This window comes from Enhydra lutris, unplaced genomic scaffold, assembly GCF_002288905.1.
Source record: "Enhydra lutris kenyoni isolate GAN:26980312 unplaced genomic scaffold, ASM228890v2 scaffoldscaffold28, whole genome shotgun sequence".
Taxonomy (NCBI): Eukaryota; Metazoa; Chordata; class Mammalia; order Carnivora; family Mustelidae; genus Enhydra; species Enhydra lutris.
In genome coordinates, this window is record NW_019154112.1 from 12,269,750 (window position 1) to 12,287,102 (window position 17,353).

The window sequence follows — 17,353 nt, forward strand, 5'->3', positions numbered from 1 at the left end:
TCTCCTAATTCCAACTGGCATCTTCCTCAACCTTTGATCTTTCTTCTTTCTTCCTGTTTTCCCTTTTTATATATATTTTATAAAATTTATGTTACATAGTCATAAATAGGAAAAACAAAATCAAATACATCAAAGTTCTTTTTACTTCCACAGGGCTCTTTTCTGGATTTTAATTGTTTTTGTTTGGCCCTTCGGGGTTAATGATCTTTCCCTTGGACTCTTCACCCCCCTTCCCCCCCCCGCCAAAACCAATATGGTTCAAGAAGAAATCTTCACTAGAATCACCTAAGCAGATTCCTAGACCCTAACTACCCAGATCCAAAATCAGATTCCTTGGTAATCAGCAGTCTTAGGAGCATGGGTTAGCAAAATTAGACTACCTTGATGTTGATACATGTCCTACTAGTCTATCAGAAGGACCTACTGAAAAGCACATAAATTTTTTTTTTTTAAATGAAAGCTTCTGGGAGAAAAGAAGTTCAACTATTGGCTTTAGTATTTAACAGTAAAAAAGTTGAGAAAACAACAGGCCCAGATTAATCAACAAAAGTTATCAAAGCAGTGTTTATCAGAATTCCTTTGAGACTGGGATAAATTAATTTAAGATTGCTAGTATGGGATTCATACCATGCATTCAGAGTAGTTTAGTAAAGAAAACTGACGGTCATTGGTGGAAAAAACATGGTCATCCAACTCAATTCAATTTGTATGAATAGGGCTCAGGCGTCTACACACTGCTCAAACTGACTGTGCAGTTCAAGAACCACAATGCTGGTTCAGTATCGAAATGTGAAGTACAAGTTTTTGAAAAGCGTAAAATCTATTGCTGCTTTTACCTAGTACTCTCTTCAGTCATTGCCGACAGACAATTTTGGGGTAGATTTTCATGATCTATGTTATATTTGTAAGCAATTTATAGTTGACTTTTAGGAATCAGTGTGTTAATAAAGTAGACCAAACACAGGCAATTCTATTTACAATTAGGATAATGAATCAAAATATGCTCTTTTGATGTTCCAAGACTTTGAACTCATAGAGCTTTGATATAATGTTTAATAAACATATCTTTACTATTATAAACGGCCTCTCAATCCCCAGGAAGTTAAGCCAAAGGAATGTATTTCTGGTCTAGATTAGGCAATACTTTTATTTAGAAACTAATTTTATTAAAAAAAATATTTGTCAGAAGTTCTCCACTTTATGTAGAATGTTTAGATTATCAATAATCAGCTTTATGTCAAAACATAAACACACAAATAGAATAATTACCAGTCATACCTTATTATGTGTCTGAGTCTGTCCAACCAGGATGAGGATGTTGGATGAGATGATAGATAGGCAGAAGTTAATTAGAATTATAGACCTCTCAGAGCGTATGTACCTAGCCAGAGAGAAAAGAATGTGTCCAACTTCAAAATTCCGCAGAAAGAAGAATTCCATATTATGCAAACTGGTGAAATTCATCCAGAAAAGGAAACATTAAAATATATCCTTTATAGAAGAAAATATATGAAAAATGTTTTTTTAATAAAGATTATTCTTAGAGACCCAATTTTATAGTGACATGGTATGTCCTAGAGTCCTTCAGAGTAATTTTATTTTCTTTAGACATTAGTATGGACAACATGGCATTTCTGACAGAATTGAGGTTGTAACTGCTATCAATATAATTTTTTTTACTAAAACATTAAATTTCTTGGAAATATAACAATTACTATAATTACCATTATGTATATATATTTTATATATAATATATATAATACATTTATTATCATATAAAATCAATATAAACCAAAAGGAAAAACCCCACACAGATTCGCAATATCCTCGTATTCTAGAAAGCAACCATTACTTTCATGAAACCATGAGCACTCATCCACCATTTCACACACTCAAATATTTTTATATAGTTTGCTACTCTTTTTATTTTTCTTTTCCTAAATGCTCCAAAAAAAAAAAGAAAGAAAAAGAAAGAAAAAAAGGAAAGTTAAAAAAAATGAAACTTCATCTCTAAAAACTAGTCCAATCCACAAATGATAATTTGCCATTAGGCTGGAAAATTACTTGGTGTCTGCCATATTTCACCCTTATGAAGAAGTGTTTATATAGTCTGCTATATAACTTTTAAGTGCATCAAGAATGTAAGCCATAGAGAAAGCTGCTCAGAATCAAGTGTTCTATACCAGCTGTTTACCCTGAAAGGGTAACGGTTATTTTGCTTTACTGTACCCTGTGGTAAATCACTGAGTGACAGTAACAAAAAAGACATACTTGTACTTGCTGTGTATTTGAGGCTGTTCAATTTGTATTAGTACATGGAATCACTTTCCACAGCAGGCATGGGTTTACTGTGCAAGGTTAGGTGGGGTGCCAGAGATCTGGAGGCACTCTTTGGAAAATAAAATCTATCAAAGTTCTTTTTCTGTCTCTGTCTTTGAGGAATATTTAGGCCCACATTCCATCACATATTTCAGAAGGGAACACAAAATAAAAACAGGAGTAATAATAAAATACAAAAAGCAATTTTTTCGAATAAAAAAATTTCGTTTCTTCACAAAACAAACCCAAATAGGAATAACCTATGTCAATTCTCAATACAAAATGCCCTCAAGTATTGCTTAACCTTGTCCCTGCATCATCAGTATCTAAAAATATAATAAACCACACACTGGGAAGCTAAAGACAACATCAAATATTAAGTCGTTTCTTCTTTTGTGAGAGGGAGATATAACATAAAAAGTTTAAGGGCTGCACAAAATTGACCCTTTATATGATGTTAATGGCTTTGTGACAGCACATGCACACAGATGACATTGCTAAAAGGGTTTCAGTGATATCATTTGCTCTGTAAGTAGGAAAATCCTGTTGATAAAAGACCCAGACTGACCACCCTGAAGACTCTTTAGATATTTCTATTATTCATTAATACTGAGTCACATTATTGCCTTAAAATTTTCTATAAAACATCTCAACTTCCAAAACTTTTTATAAACATACTTGAGGTTTTAAACAAAACTTGTAAATACATCATTTCAATACATAGATTAAAAAGATATGCTCAGTTGCTCTTTGATGTAATACCTCTACAGAACATATTTGTAGATGAAGAGAACATACATAGTAATGTTTTGATGAACATTTCTAATGAACTATAAAGGACACCAACAATTTTCAAAATACTACACTATATATAAAATAATTTTGATGTTCATATATTTTATAAATCATTAAAAACTTTAAAATTTAGACTTTTAATTAGAAAAAAAGGCAGCAGAGGCCTAACATGAGTATTACCGTATGGTAATACTACACAGTAATACTATAAGATAAATTTCATGTTTATAACATTCATTAAATTTGTCATGCCATAAGATTCACTTAATAATTTAGGAATCTTGGAATTCCTATAAAATTATTAATGCTACTTCAATTCTTCTATTTGTAGACAAGGAGTTGATTAGCCACTAAATGTTAGGAATCAAAATTTGTGTTCTTTCTTGGTACTCTCTTCTACACTTGTGTTTCACACCAGGTACTAATACAGATCCTTCCAGGTGTTTGGGTAATTCTTAGAAAACTACTAGGTGATTTCCCTGGATCTTCTGGATTAAAGAAAATTTATTATGGACTAATTAATCTTGTGCTTCTTTACATACCATTTATATTGGCGATGTTGGTGTTAATGTTAGCTATAAGTGTTGAGGGGTTAAGAGAAGGTGGAATTGGTGCCTGAACTCTAAGGATTGAGAAATGGAACTATAATTACTTCAGTGAGTATGAATTATGACACTGTTGAGATTGCCTGAAGTTCTGGTCCTTCAACACTGCCTCATTTTCCAAAAATGCCACTTAGGCAATTATGGGAGATAAAGTAGTCTTATTCCCAGTTTTTGTCCATCTTGCTCTTCCATTCCCAGGGCAATGTCTGCTTGACTAACCCATGAAGCTTGGATTCTATTGTCTCTAATGCCATGCTTAGACCAAACATTTCTTTAATTTCGTGGGATTGGCCATATTTTATCAGGTTTTCTCATTCTGTCAGTGTTTTACAACCAGATAACTCCTTCCCAGGAAGGCAGAACATCTATTATGTACCTGTGTCAACGGGATAAGAATGTCTACATAATTTTTTGAAGTATGAAAATTTTAATATTGTTGACACGTTAATATCCTGGACAATTAATTCTTATCTCAAGAGAGTTAAAAAATATAATGGACATTTTTTCTGGAAAGGACGTTAAATCAAATGACCTTTCTTTAGTAAATCATAATTACTCTTCAACTGAATTGTTTTTTAACTTAAGTAACAGTAAAACACAAGGACTAGCTACTTTTGCAATTTTGATATTGAACATATTCAGGAAATAATACACAACTGTCTATTTATTAGTATAAGAACCATTTTTGGCACATTTTTAATAATCAAGATGAATATACAATGTTTTACACTTAATATTTTTTAAATCCGTTAGGAAGTTTGGACATTTGGTTATGTACTGTTTATCAATATGTGAGTAGACATAATAAAATATCTAAAATATACAGGTGTAATTTTTATTAATAGAAGGAATCTTAGGGATATACTAAATTTTCATGTACTATCAAGCAGATGCATTTCAAATATATAGAACAAAGTTTTTCAATCACATCTCCTTATTTATGTATTTTTTACTTCTTTTAACTAATTTGTCAAAATCTGACTTTTTGGAAAGATTCAACCAAGAGGTCTTTCCTATAGCATTTTGGTATTATGTTAATGCATTAATATTATAGAAGACTTACTCATTGTCTGGGATATACTGAAAACATGCACTTAAAATCTTAAGTTTAAAACTTAAAACTTAAGAATTTGGAGACTTAAGAACTTGGAAAACTTAAGATTTGGAATTTCCATAGCAGAGAAATTACTTTGATTGTACCAATTAAACTCTCAAGCTCAGTAACAATTGGGATAAATAGAAACAAACATTGACTGAACTATGGAGATAAGAATACCATGTTTGAGGGTAAGCAACTTGTTGAAAGTTATCACCATTTGATTTGGGAAGAAAAGTATGTGGTTTTGTTTATTTTGTCATCATAGGCAAATACAAGAAAATTAGGTAAGAATTTTATTACTATTATTCACAACAGTTTATAACTTTGTTCTAAAAATACTTCTTTCAGTAAGTTAAAAAGAAAGGAGACATAATGGTTATTATATTGCCAGCTTTAATCTGAATAAGAGAGCATTCTATTTCAAGTGCATTAATTGATTACATACCTCCATAATGCTGCATAGACAACTGCGAGGGTGATCAAGGCCAAGCAAGAAAGGCCACTGCCTACTATTAGGGTAACTGAAGGTGTACCAGAGGATTCCATGATCTGTAAATTAAACAAAAGAAACACAAAAAGGAGAGATAATTTTTATTATAAATGAAAATAACTTCTAAACTCAGCAAAACTATCCTAATACTCAAAAACAGCCAACAGAATTGTTATAGTTACCAGATAATTACCCAGTGATCACTTTGTTCATATATTCTCAACCTCTAAAGTGACTAATTCTAGCTCCCCCCCTCTCTCCCACTGTGAAGTAATAAAGGCCTTAGAGTTTTAAATGCTTGATTATGGCATATTACTCACTATGGCTTACAATAAATACCTATAACTAAAACTTGGTGAATATTCACATGTTAAATTTTCTCTAGCTGAAATTTGAAGGAGCATTCAGTTTTTTTCAACAACTATATTTCAATTATTTCACAGCATGCTTTTTGGAAAACTTACTTTGATCTTCCCATTTATAACTCATTGCAACACTAACCTGGTACCTAAATATTGAAAAATTTTCAAACTTTCTGACTTTTGACAACTTTGTTCCAAGTCAAGTATTCTCTTATTTAATTTCACTTGCTTGGCCTCTAAGGCTATAAAAGAAAACCAAATTTTGAATGCAAGAATTTACAACATATTTTGTGGGTTTTGTTTTTCTATTAACAAAATATGCAGAAATAATTTTCACAATACCAGTATCAGTCCCTAAATACATGACCTTGACAAATATGCCTTAAATATTTTAAAACATATATAAAGATTATAAGCAGTTACTAACTTGAGAGGTTTCTTTCCTTAGACACTAACATGATACTAACTAATAAAATCTGTTGTTTTTATTTTCAATATTCAAAGTTTGAAGAAATACACTTTAAGATCAAGTGTGTTCCAAACCTTAGGTATGCACATTAAATTACATTATGTATTTTTGTCATCAAAATAAGTAAGAAGAGTAAGGCATATTTAGGCCAAATTTAGACAAAAAGTCACATTCATCTTAATAATTATTTTTCTATATTTCAATATTTTGTAAATAATTTTTTAAAATACAGTTGATGAGGATATTATTTTTCTCTTAGTTTATGCAGCTATTTCAGAAACTAGTTTCTTTCTTTCTTTCTTTTTTTTTTTTTTTTACAAGCCTACACTTTTAAGGAATGATTTTACAGTTTCAGGCAGTCCGTGCTTTCATGAAAACTTCATTTTTTTTTTTTTTAAATAGAATATCCAAGGACACCCCCAGAAAACCTGTACTGAAAATATCCAATGCAGATATGCAATATGTTTGGCTTATAGTGTCTGGGGTCTTCATTCTACTACCAACAGTATTCTCACAAATTCCCCAGACCAGCTTTACAGTTCTAAAATAAAGGTTAAGTTGGCAATTATTTTTATTTGAAAGTTTGCAGCATATTAGTAATATGATGGAGTACATCGTCAAAACTATGCTGCAGAAATTTCAAGTTAGAAGACATAAAATTGAGTAGAATTTAGTTACAGCACACCAACTAGAATTCATTTTACCAACCTACTGTAGCTAAGGAGGAGACGAACCCAATTTTGCCACCCTGCAACATTTTCCATTTCCCCTTTTAAAATGCAGTTCCCTGGAGAAACACTCTCCACAATGTCCCTGCCTTTGCATTAAAGCCTTGTTTTCCCTTTGTTACTTACTATTTCTCTAGGTTGCTGAGCCAAAATGGCGAAGGTAGAGAGACGATCACATAAGCATTTCGTATGGGATGCATCGGTAAGCACAGTTTTACATCCCTGGGTGGACCACGTTCCCAAAGACTCGTTCCTGCAAAGGGGGGGTGGGGGGAGATCGGGATAAATACGCCTGACGGCCAAATCCGTAAAGAAGAAAATGCCGTTTAATTGAGAGAATCGTCTACTGTAATTCCCGTTCAGGAAAAAAAAAATCTACTTGTTGTTGAACAGAACGTAATTTAGATGCATCTCCAGTAATGCAAAGCGAGAGTGTTTGGAAAAAGCAAGCGGGCGGGTGCAGCGTGCAAAGAGCTGTCCAGCGCCGGAGGTGCTGAAACCGGGACTAGATCTGTCCAGCCCTCTGCGAAGAACGGCAGAGGCAGTGGCAGCACGAGCAGCCGCCAGAGCGTTGGCAGCCACTTCCTATGCTCATCGGATCGTTTCAAACACTCAGAGTGTAAAGAGGCTTTTCAGAATTTCATACCAGCTCTGATTCTCGTCCTGTATTTTTGGATCGTGAATGCTGGCTTTTAAAATGCGGAATTCTCTGAAAATCCTGCCTAAAAGGTTATATAGCTTGGGTTGGGTGATAGGATCTTTTCCGCTGCTGGTTAGGGATTTTTCCTCCCTTTAGAATTAGCTGCTGTGAAAATTTCACCCTGGAAACGGGAAGCAGCAGCAGCGGCATCAGCTGGTTACGACTCTTATTGCCTTTGCCTGGTATCCAGGGGAGGGGTAGGTTTCAGACATGAGCTTCCCACTCCACACTTCATTCAGCCCAACACGCCTCTGAAGCCCTTGACATTTCTCCCCCTGACCTGCGTCTCTGCCCTGGAGTAGAAACATTAAGCTAACACCAAGTCTGCTAGAACATTTGGAAGAATAATCCTACCCCAAAGTCCAGTAGGAAGGGGAAAGAGGGCCTGCTTCAATTTCTCTTTGGTATAGCCATTCAAAATTCTAAAGCATATGGTTTATTTCCCACCCCAGCAGAACAATAAAAATGGTATCAACCTACGCTTTCTTAGTAGGGGGGGTAAAATGGGGGAGAACCCTTCCACCCCCAGCTGAACTACTCTAGAGGAAGAGGAAGAAAAGGAGAAAAAAAAAAAGCTAGAGAGTTCAACCAATCAATTTTATTAGCATTACACGTGTTATATACTGAATGCACCAATTCTCCCCTCCCCTCCCCCAGGTATGGAAACTCTCCAACTAGTGAAACCTGGTTATGTGTGTGTTTTAATTTCAAGCCACATTATTATCTGTGTTAAAAATTACTCTAAAATTTGAAGTGAATAACACCTAATTTTGAATGTGGTACTTTTGATTTCACGTACTCCATCCTTGAATGCCTAAAGCTATTGGGTTAAATATGCATGCAGTCTATTTCTGAGAGATTTCAATGAGAGAAGCTTCTCTGTGACAGTTGGACTTCCAAGTTGAGCTACAGAATATAATTCACACTATCCTTTTTGGTATCTAGAAACAATGTTTTTAATATATGTGATTTTGTATCATTAATATTTATGACTCAAAATACTCTTAATTACAAGTTCTTTTAAGAAGGAATATTTGGGGGGCACCTGGGTGGCTCAGTGGGTTAAAGCCTCTGCCTTCAGCTCAGGTCATGATCCTAAGGTCCTGGGATAGAGCCCCGCATCGGGCTCTCTGCGCAGCGGGGAGCCTGCTTCCCCTTCTCTCTCTCTCTGCCTGCCTCTCTGCCTACTTGTGATCTCTGTCAAATAAATAAATAAATAAAATCTTTAAAAAAAAAAAAGAAGGAATATTTGGGTGAGGAATTTGAGGAAGTCCACATAAAAAATTTAACTAAGTTCACCCAAACACTTTTAAGTATCACCAGTTCAAAATTAGGAGGTCTCTTTTCTTTCTCATGACGTCATGCAGTCATGTCAAATTTAAAAATATGTATCAGTAATACCTTCAACCAACTGCAATAGTATTAAATCCCACTTCTACCTAACCATAGCAGCACTTCAGTTTATCTCATAAGCTGTGTCTTATCTTCTTGAGACAAACAGTGAAGGCCAAATGAAAAACATTTAGCTTAGTTGATTAAAGTTTAAAGAAGAAAGATATAGTTAAGAGAACCTGACATGTTTTAAAACCTAATATCTGCATTATTCATCCTGGATGGCAGCTCTACTTTAATGCAGTATCTGTGCTTTCAAGATGGAGTCTAGTACTTAAACTTTTCACATTATGTAGCTATGATCAATAAACCAATGTAAAGTCTTAATAAGGAATAAAAACTTTTCTATAAGTAAGACCTCATATGAGGCAAAATTATTTATACCTAGGTAATTAAGAAAATGTTAGCATCACTAAACATTGGCTATCAGATATTAAGTCTGTGTTCAATATAATGATGCTGGACTCTGAAGATCTTGTAAATTTTACATGGCATCTTTAGAAAAGTAGGTCAATTTACTTTGTTTGTACAATGATTGCATTGCTGACCTAACCCAGCCTTGGACAGAACTGGAAAGTGACATGGGTCTCACTGCCCCCAAGCATGAAATGCTTCAAATCTTTCTGGGCCCCTTTCCACGTGTACCTTCCTGAGGCTACATAGTCTGTGTCCCTACCTTCCTTTGGAATTATTATTGCTTTGTTGACTTTATCTGATTAAACTAATATAATAACATGAGTGAATATAGTGTGATGTACTCTTCTCAGTTTAAAACAAGGTATAAAACACAAAATAATGCATCTGATAGGAGAACATCAGAAATTGGAGCAGATGAGTAGTAGAGAAGATTTTGAAAGGTAAGAGATTAACTACCAACTTCTATATTTGGCCAATCCCAAGAGCCGATCAATAAACATGATACCATTCTCAAACCATATTTTATATTGTTTCAAAAAACCTCAATATTTTAAAACCATATAAACTCTTAAAATTAGTTTCTAAATCACAAGCATACATGTCACTATTATTACAAAACCTATAGTATGTGTCACCTATATTTTTAAACACTTCATAGCTTATTCTTACTGCACAAAATTCTTTGAAAGCATGGTACATGTGTCTGATTGATTTCAGGGAGATCTTGTAAAGGAAACTGATATTTGGTATAGCTAATGTGAAGCAAAATAGCTTCTCCCATCTGTAAAGAACAAGATTTTCAAACATGTGGACTATTGCAGCAGTCATATTATTCTTCCAATATCAGAGGGTTTTTTGCAGGTTATGATTAATGGTATATCTGTGAATTATCTGTATTTATTAAGTCTAGGTTGTCATCAATAAGGCAAACAAATACAACAAAATATATAGGAACATTAAAGATATAATACGAATAACTGACAATGTCAGAAGAGAACACAGAATGATGATACAGATATATATATTATACCGAAAATAACATATTTCTTTTTCACAATACCTTTTCTGGGCATTAAAATTTATTTCAAATAGTTTTCAAAAATAACTAGGCCTGCAGAAATTCTATACAGCCAGAAGAGTCTTTGTTGGTTACACCTACATTCACCCATGTTAGCTGTTAGCTGTCATCTGTACCTCTTCTCCTTCTTCCTATTATTAGGCTGGCTAAAAGAAGAAGAGTCTGCCTATCCCAAGTATTCAAAAGTACATACCCACAAGCATAGAAATGTGAGACACAAAATCTATTACTTTCTAGCTTAATATTTATTTGAGGCTTTCCCCAATTTCCTAATTGGGTTTCTTTCCTAACCTGGTCTCTTTTTGGATGTGAGGATATCATTGGGTTCCTGATTTCATGGGAGCTTTAAATAATACAGGATATGACTAAATTCTCTAGTATTTACGATTACAGAAAAAAATTATCTGTTCTCTTTGACAAAAAGTTATTTAGTAAAATGTGGTAGCAAAAACTTATAGTGACACATTTCAAAACTGTTCCAAGAAACCAAACTTTTATCTTTTGAAATACCAATACAACCAGACATTTCATTTGAATCATTCTTTTATAAAACTGTCTATTCTGCTTCATAATAAATCAATGTGTAAAGTATTTATTATGAATAAACTATACACTTAGGAGGTTTATTAACTTTTAGGATATTAACAGCCCACTTATTCAAAATCAAAATAGCTACAATGGCAATTCAAAAAATTTACACACGATTTCTGAGTACACTCTTTTTACCATGTATGTATACTGAAAGGAAGTTTTTTCCCATGATAATAGTTACTAATTTCTAAAAATTAGGTGAAGCTGTACTATTTTTAATGTATAGATTACACCCAAGTAAATGATGTGTATATGGCTCTTGGTATAAGTTATTCCCATAGTACAGAAAATTTTGGAGTACAAATGAGCAAATATTCTCAATTTTGAGTTAAAGTAGTATTTGAGGGTAATTCCTACTTTTTAGAACATCGCAAATATTGCAACTATGGTTATCTCTAGCAACTGTTACTATGTCAAAACAGTGAATAAATAATTGGAAAGTTTTGCTAGAAGCTCTTGCTTCTAGCCCATTGGTTTTCTACACTTGATTGCATTAGTTACCTGGAGACCTTTAAAAATTAAGCCCTGAGGTGGGCCTTGGGCATTATTACTCTCCTAATGCTCCCCAGATGATTCTGTGTGCAGCCAGGGTTGAGAATCACTGATCTATCTCAACCACTTAGTTTTATAGATAAGAAAAGTGAAGTACAGTTAATGTAGGAGACTTGTTTTAAGTCAGAGTGAGAAGCAAAGTTGGACTTCTCGCTTCCATACCAGAAGTTTTTAATGCTAAGTTTTAATTGCAATCTCTTTTAAAACAGAATGTAACATGTCCTATGAAGTTGTAAGAATATCTGAATGTCATGCATTTTTACACTTGCAACCATTGTGGTACTAGTGTCACAGTTTTAGCAAACTGAGTTATCAATGGATAAAGTTAGCAAAGGGTAGGTAGACTGTTACACTGTATCATTTATATCTTATATTTAAGTAACATACCCTATGATGCATTAAAGAAAAACATTGATTTTATACCAATTTTTCATGACATAAAACATCTCCTGTCTCTATAGTGAGATCATTTACTGTTTTGGGTGATAAAAAAGCTTAAATTCCAAATTCTGAAAACAGAATAATGGGTAAAAGTTTTAAGTTCTTTTTTCCTTCTAAAAATGATATTATCTGTATTGTAATTCAATGTAAGACTGTTATTCAAAATTATTTTTACATCAATTATAATGATATCTGTGTATAGCAGATATATATATAAAATATATATATATATATTTTATATATATATCTGCTATACACAGATATCATTATATACTAGTATGTGTGTGTATATATGTAATAATAAATGAAGAGTAATACCCATATAAAGCATATACACTTCATTCACTGGGATGAAATTTAGAAGCAGGTACTTTGCTACCACCAGAAAGAGCACTTATCATCCACTGTGCTGAGCCTGGAATTAATAGTGATCCTTCTATACCAAAACACTAGATTTCCAATTTGTTATAGAGAAATGAAGTAGTTCCAGGAATACTCTATAGTTAGATCTCCCCCAAACAATCCTTTGTGTCTATTAATGCTTCCCATCCAACACAGGAATATTGGTTGATAAATTCACCTCACTTTCTTTAGTTATAAAATTAACACTCTCTGTGCCATACTAGAATACCAGTGTTTTTTGAGAACTGTATGTTATTTGCTTTGAATCTCTGCTATGCGGCTTTTCACTTAGTAGGTATTAAATGATGTTTGTTTAGTTAATTTAATGATTATTTACACTTCAAGCAATGACTGTTAATACTGATGGATCCAAACAATTGTCTTAGCTCTAATTCATTTGTTGTTCTTCAGCATATAGTAGAAATATAATCTGAAGTGTATCAACAGGCTAATCTATTAGTTTTTGGTCTTCAAACACCATTTGATGACAAATTCTGAAAGATTCAGCATGCTATAGTGATTATGTTCAGCAGCAAGACCTGAATCTTCACTAACCAACCAGTCAATAAGTATTTTTAGAGAGTGCTTTTCAAATGCTAAAGTAGAAGATTCTTTAAAAACAATAATAATAAGTTTCTTTTTTTGACACGGGGACAGTCTGGTTGGGAAGACTATATAAAATCCAAGAGTATATTTTCTGCTTTATTATAAATTATTCCAGAAAATGTTATCAGTTCTACCCTTCTGTTCTAAGAACCATCACTTATTGTCTGGGTAAATCCCATCACTGGGCTTCTTGTTTCCATTCTTGCCACCTAACCACAGTAGCCAGAGAGCTCCTGTTGAAACATATGTCAATTCATGTCACTCTGTTCAAAAATCTGTCAGTGGTTCTCCTGATCTCACTTGGAGTAAAAGACACATATCTTACAATGACCTAAAAGGACCTGTAATATCTGGTCTGTCACTACTTTCATCTCCTACTTGCCTTTGCCCATCATTTCCAAAGGCAGTGAGCTTTTTGTTCTCTCACCTTAGCATTTTATGCTGGGAATTGCCTTGGCCCAGAATGCAGTCCTCAAAGAAAATTATATTGCTTACTCCCTCACATCATGTAGGTCACTGCACTGTCATTCTACCAGAAAGGTTGTCACCAATTATCCAATATAAGATAGTAATTCCCCATCAGTAGTAGGTTAAAAATGGCCATGAATTCTATATAACTCTTCCCACTAAAAGATACAGTTTATTTCTTTTTCTTTTGAATCTTCATAAGCCTTCTGACTTGATTTGATCAAAAGAATGCAATGGAAATGATTTGTGACTTCTGAGCCTTGACCCCAAGAGAACTTACAGTTTCTATACTCATCATTCATCATCTTTTCTGCTACCATGTGGAGTAGACTCAGGCGAGCTTCACTAAATACAAGAGAGAGCACTAACTATCAGACATGTGAGGGAGACCACACTAGATCTTTCCGCCCCAGGTTGAACTGCCAGAGAGAATTGCGTTTTCATGAATGACACCAGATGAAACCAGCAGAAGAACCAACCAACTGAACTCAACCAAACAGCTGGGCCATACAACTGTGAACAAATAAAATAGTTGTTGTTTTAAGCCACTACAATTTGAGGTGGTTTGTGGTACAACTGATACACCATCTAATAATTTCTCATATGCCCTTTGTTTTTACCCTGTTCTGTTGCTGCCATAACACGTATCCCATCTAATGCATTATGTATATATTTTAATTCATTTTTTGCTCATCTTTGCTTATTAGAATTTTTTTTTACCTCAGTATTCCCAGATCCTAAAAGAGTGTCTGATACATAGTAGCTGCTGAATAAATATTTATTGAATAAATACCCAGTAAAGATTTTAGACTAGAAAAGTCGAACTTTTCTACACTATTAATTCATTTTTTTAATTTAACAAATATTTATTCAGCATCTAATATGATGCAGACACCAAGCTAGGTTATTCTGTGGACATACTAGATTTGTACTTTGTCATTTGGAGCTTGAGAGCTTCAGTGGAAACTATCTTGCAGGTGTAGTGTCACTGCCTCTTTGTCATAAAATACACATTAAAACCAAGAACATGTTGCCCTTAAGGGTCACTGAACATCATTTACAAGAATGGTAGCACCAGTTTTATTGCCAGTAATAGCTTATATTTATTTGTTTACTCCTTATATTGTGGTAAAAACACTTAAAATCAGATCTATCTTCTTAACTTTTTAAATGCACAGTACAGTATTGACTCTAGGCACAATGTTGTACATCAGATTTCTAGAACTTATTCATCTTGCATAAATGAAATTTAATATCTGTCAAATAGAAACTCTCCACCTCCTCCTCTCCACAGGCCCTGGCAATTACCATCCCCAAAGTACAGGCAACAAAACACAAACTAGACAAGTGGATTTATCAAACTAAAAACCTTCTGCACAACAAAGGAAACAAATACCAGAGTGAGAAGTCAGCCTAAAGAATGGGAGAAAATACTTGCTAACCAAAGATCTGGTAAGAGGTTACAATCCAAAATACAGGGCATCTGGGTGGCTTGGTCGGTTAAGTGGCTGCCGTGAGCTCAGGTCATGATCCCAGGGTCTTGGGATTAAGCCCCACATTGGACTCCCTGCTCGGTGGGAAGCCGGTTTCTCCCTCTCCCACTTTCCCTGCTTATATTCTCTCTTTCTTTCTCTCAAATCAATAAATAAAATCTTAAAAAAAAATCCTAACTACATAAGGAATTCCTATACCTCAATAGCAAAATAAAAACAAAACTGATAAAGTGGGCAAACTAATCTTTTTTTGCTATTGTTTTAAAATTGGAAATAATAAGAGTAGAAAAAAAGTATGGGAAAAAATAACATTAAGGAGGCCAATCTACTGGGTTATAAATATGTATAAATATCTTCACCATGATTTATTAATAGTTAAAGGTTACAACATGCTAGCTGCCATCATTAATTAGTCAATAAGCAAATAATAATCACACTAATGAAAATAACAGCTAACATTTATGGAGTATCTAAATCAATGTTACGTGCTATAGTAGATATTATAAATATATATATATAAATCTTAAATCCTAAATCAAAAGTATCAAGGTAGATATTGCTGTGATTTTCCCAGGTAGGAATATTGAGACAAATGGACCTAATGCCTCCCTCTAGAATCATAAGGACCCTAGAACTATAAGAGCTGGGGTTAGAAGCTGCCTAGATATCTCAATCATGCAAGCCCTGGACTGCCTACCTTTGGCTTTATTGTTATATGTTTAGTAGAAATAAATGGAGCCAAGAGATTGTGACTATGCTAAGGCTGCCCAGCTGGTAAAGGGCTGTGCCAGGAATTGAACCCAAGTCTACAAGACTTCAAAGCAGATTCTCCTTTCTCTGTTCTCTCAGTGAGGGGTAGATACAATGAACACAAAACCAGAGTTAAGAACATACAGGGACAGTGCTCAGAAATGGTGACCACATTTTGAGAATTAAAATCTCAAAGTCTTTTATGGCCCATTGTTTCCGAGTTGCCCAGCAAACAGTTGTTTACATTAACTCTTTTTTGTCTTCCTGTGAAGTGTGTTCCTTCCCTTTGAAGTCCCAGATCCCTACCCCCTTCTCTGTAGTTCAGGATTATACAGATACCTCATTTTGCCTGACTGTCTTTGGAATTCCATGTCTGTGTGGACCCCCATACAGAGGAAATTACATTTTACTTTCTCCTGCTAATTGGTCTCATGTCTATTTGATTCTTAGTCCAGCTAAAAAGACCATGAAGGGCAGAGGAAAGTATTCCTCCACAATAATACCTTGGGAAGAAATGATAAGAGTTGTGAATTCCTCCGTAGATCTTAACACCTCTAAATCAAATCACTATACTATAAACATTATTTGCCAAATGTATTTCCTAAAACTCTGTAGGGGTATACCTATGATTCACAGCAGTTTTCTATAGGCTAAAACTCTGGCACGAAACATTCAACAGCAGAATCACTGAGTAAGCTTTTTCCTCCCATTCCATTTGAAATTATAATTATGATGTGGCCTGGCTGTAAACTGACCTAGCCATACTTCTGGCACTGGGTCACAGGTTAGCTGTTTTTTAAGTTAAAAATTTGAGAATATGTCTGTAATGTTAACCCAAATGAGGATAGATCTTAACAACTTACTGTTGAGATGTGAAACTAAAACACCTATTAGAGGTTGACGTTTAAGTCACTCAAGATCCCAATGCTTTGTTTCTGGGATAAAGCTGGGAATATGTGATTTTGATATCAGAGTTATTAGTTTCAAAAATAGAAATTTTAGATCTTGAAGAGTTAATCATACTTCAAAAATATGATTCGTCACTAGCTATGCAGAAAAATGCAAAAATCCTTGGACATATATATAGTTTAAATGACTACTTGGATGACACGATATTCTTAGAACTCTGATACAGGGAACCTAGAATATTACAGTAATGTTTCTCTGCTTACTTCCTCCGTGTATTCTGTGCAATTTGAGAACCTGGATATTAGTAGAAAGGAAATGGAAATGATTGGAGTGACAGAACGAAGTATTACCATATGCAAACACATAGAAATGAAATAAAGTGGTCTGCATATGAAAAACTGGATTAAATTAAAATATAAACTAAGAAAATAATCTGTTAACAACCAAGTGGTTCATAGTCATATAATTATTCAAGTAACTTTGTACCGGATCCAATATCACTCATTTGCAACTACTGAATTCTTTAAAAACTAATCAATATCCCAGCATTGCAGTATTTAAAGTGAAAAAGCTCATTCAATAAAAGACATGCTGCAAACATTTTGTATCTACACGATGACAGAGATAAGTACATGCTTTATAATAATGGCTTCAGTAAGTATTACAATAACTTTCATCAGGTTTTTT

General features: G+C 34.0%; 1 protein-coding gene across 1 annotated transcript in view; it reads right to left on the reverse strand.

Annotated features, from left to right (window-relative positions):
• LOC111152280 (adhesion G protein-coupled receptor B3) overlaps window positions 1–17,353 on the reverse strand; it is a 724,443-nt gene that overhangs the window by 150,330 nt on the left and 556,760 nt on the right. The window contains exons 18-20 of the mRNA XM_022510749.1: window positions 6,994–7,120; window positions 5,264–5,367; window positions 1,279–1,381 (exon numbers count right to left, since the gene is read on the reverse strand). Of these exons, the coding sequence (XP_022366457.1) occupies window positions 1,279–1,381; window positions 5,264–5,367; window positions 6,994–7,120 (334 nt within the window). The remainder of the gene's footprint in view (window positions 1–1,278; window positions 1,382–5,263; window positions 5,368–6,993; window positions 7,121–17,353) is intronic.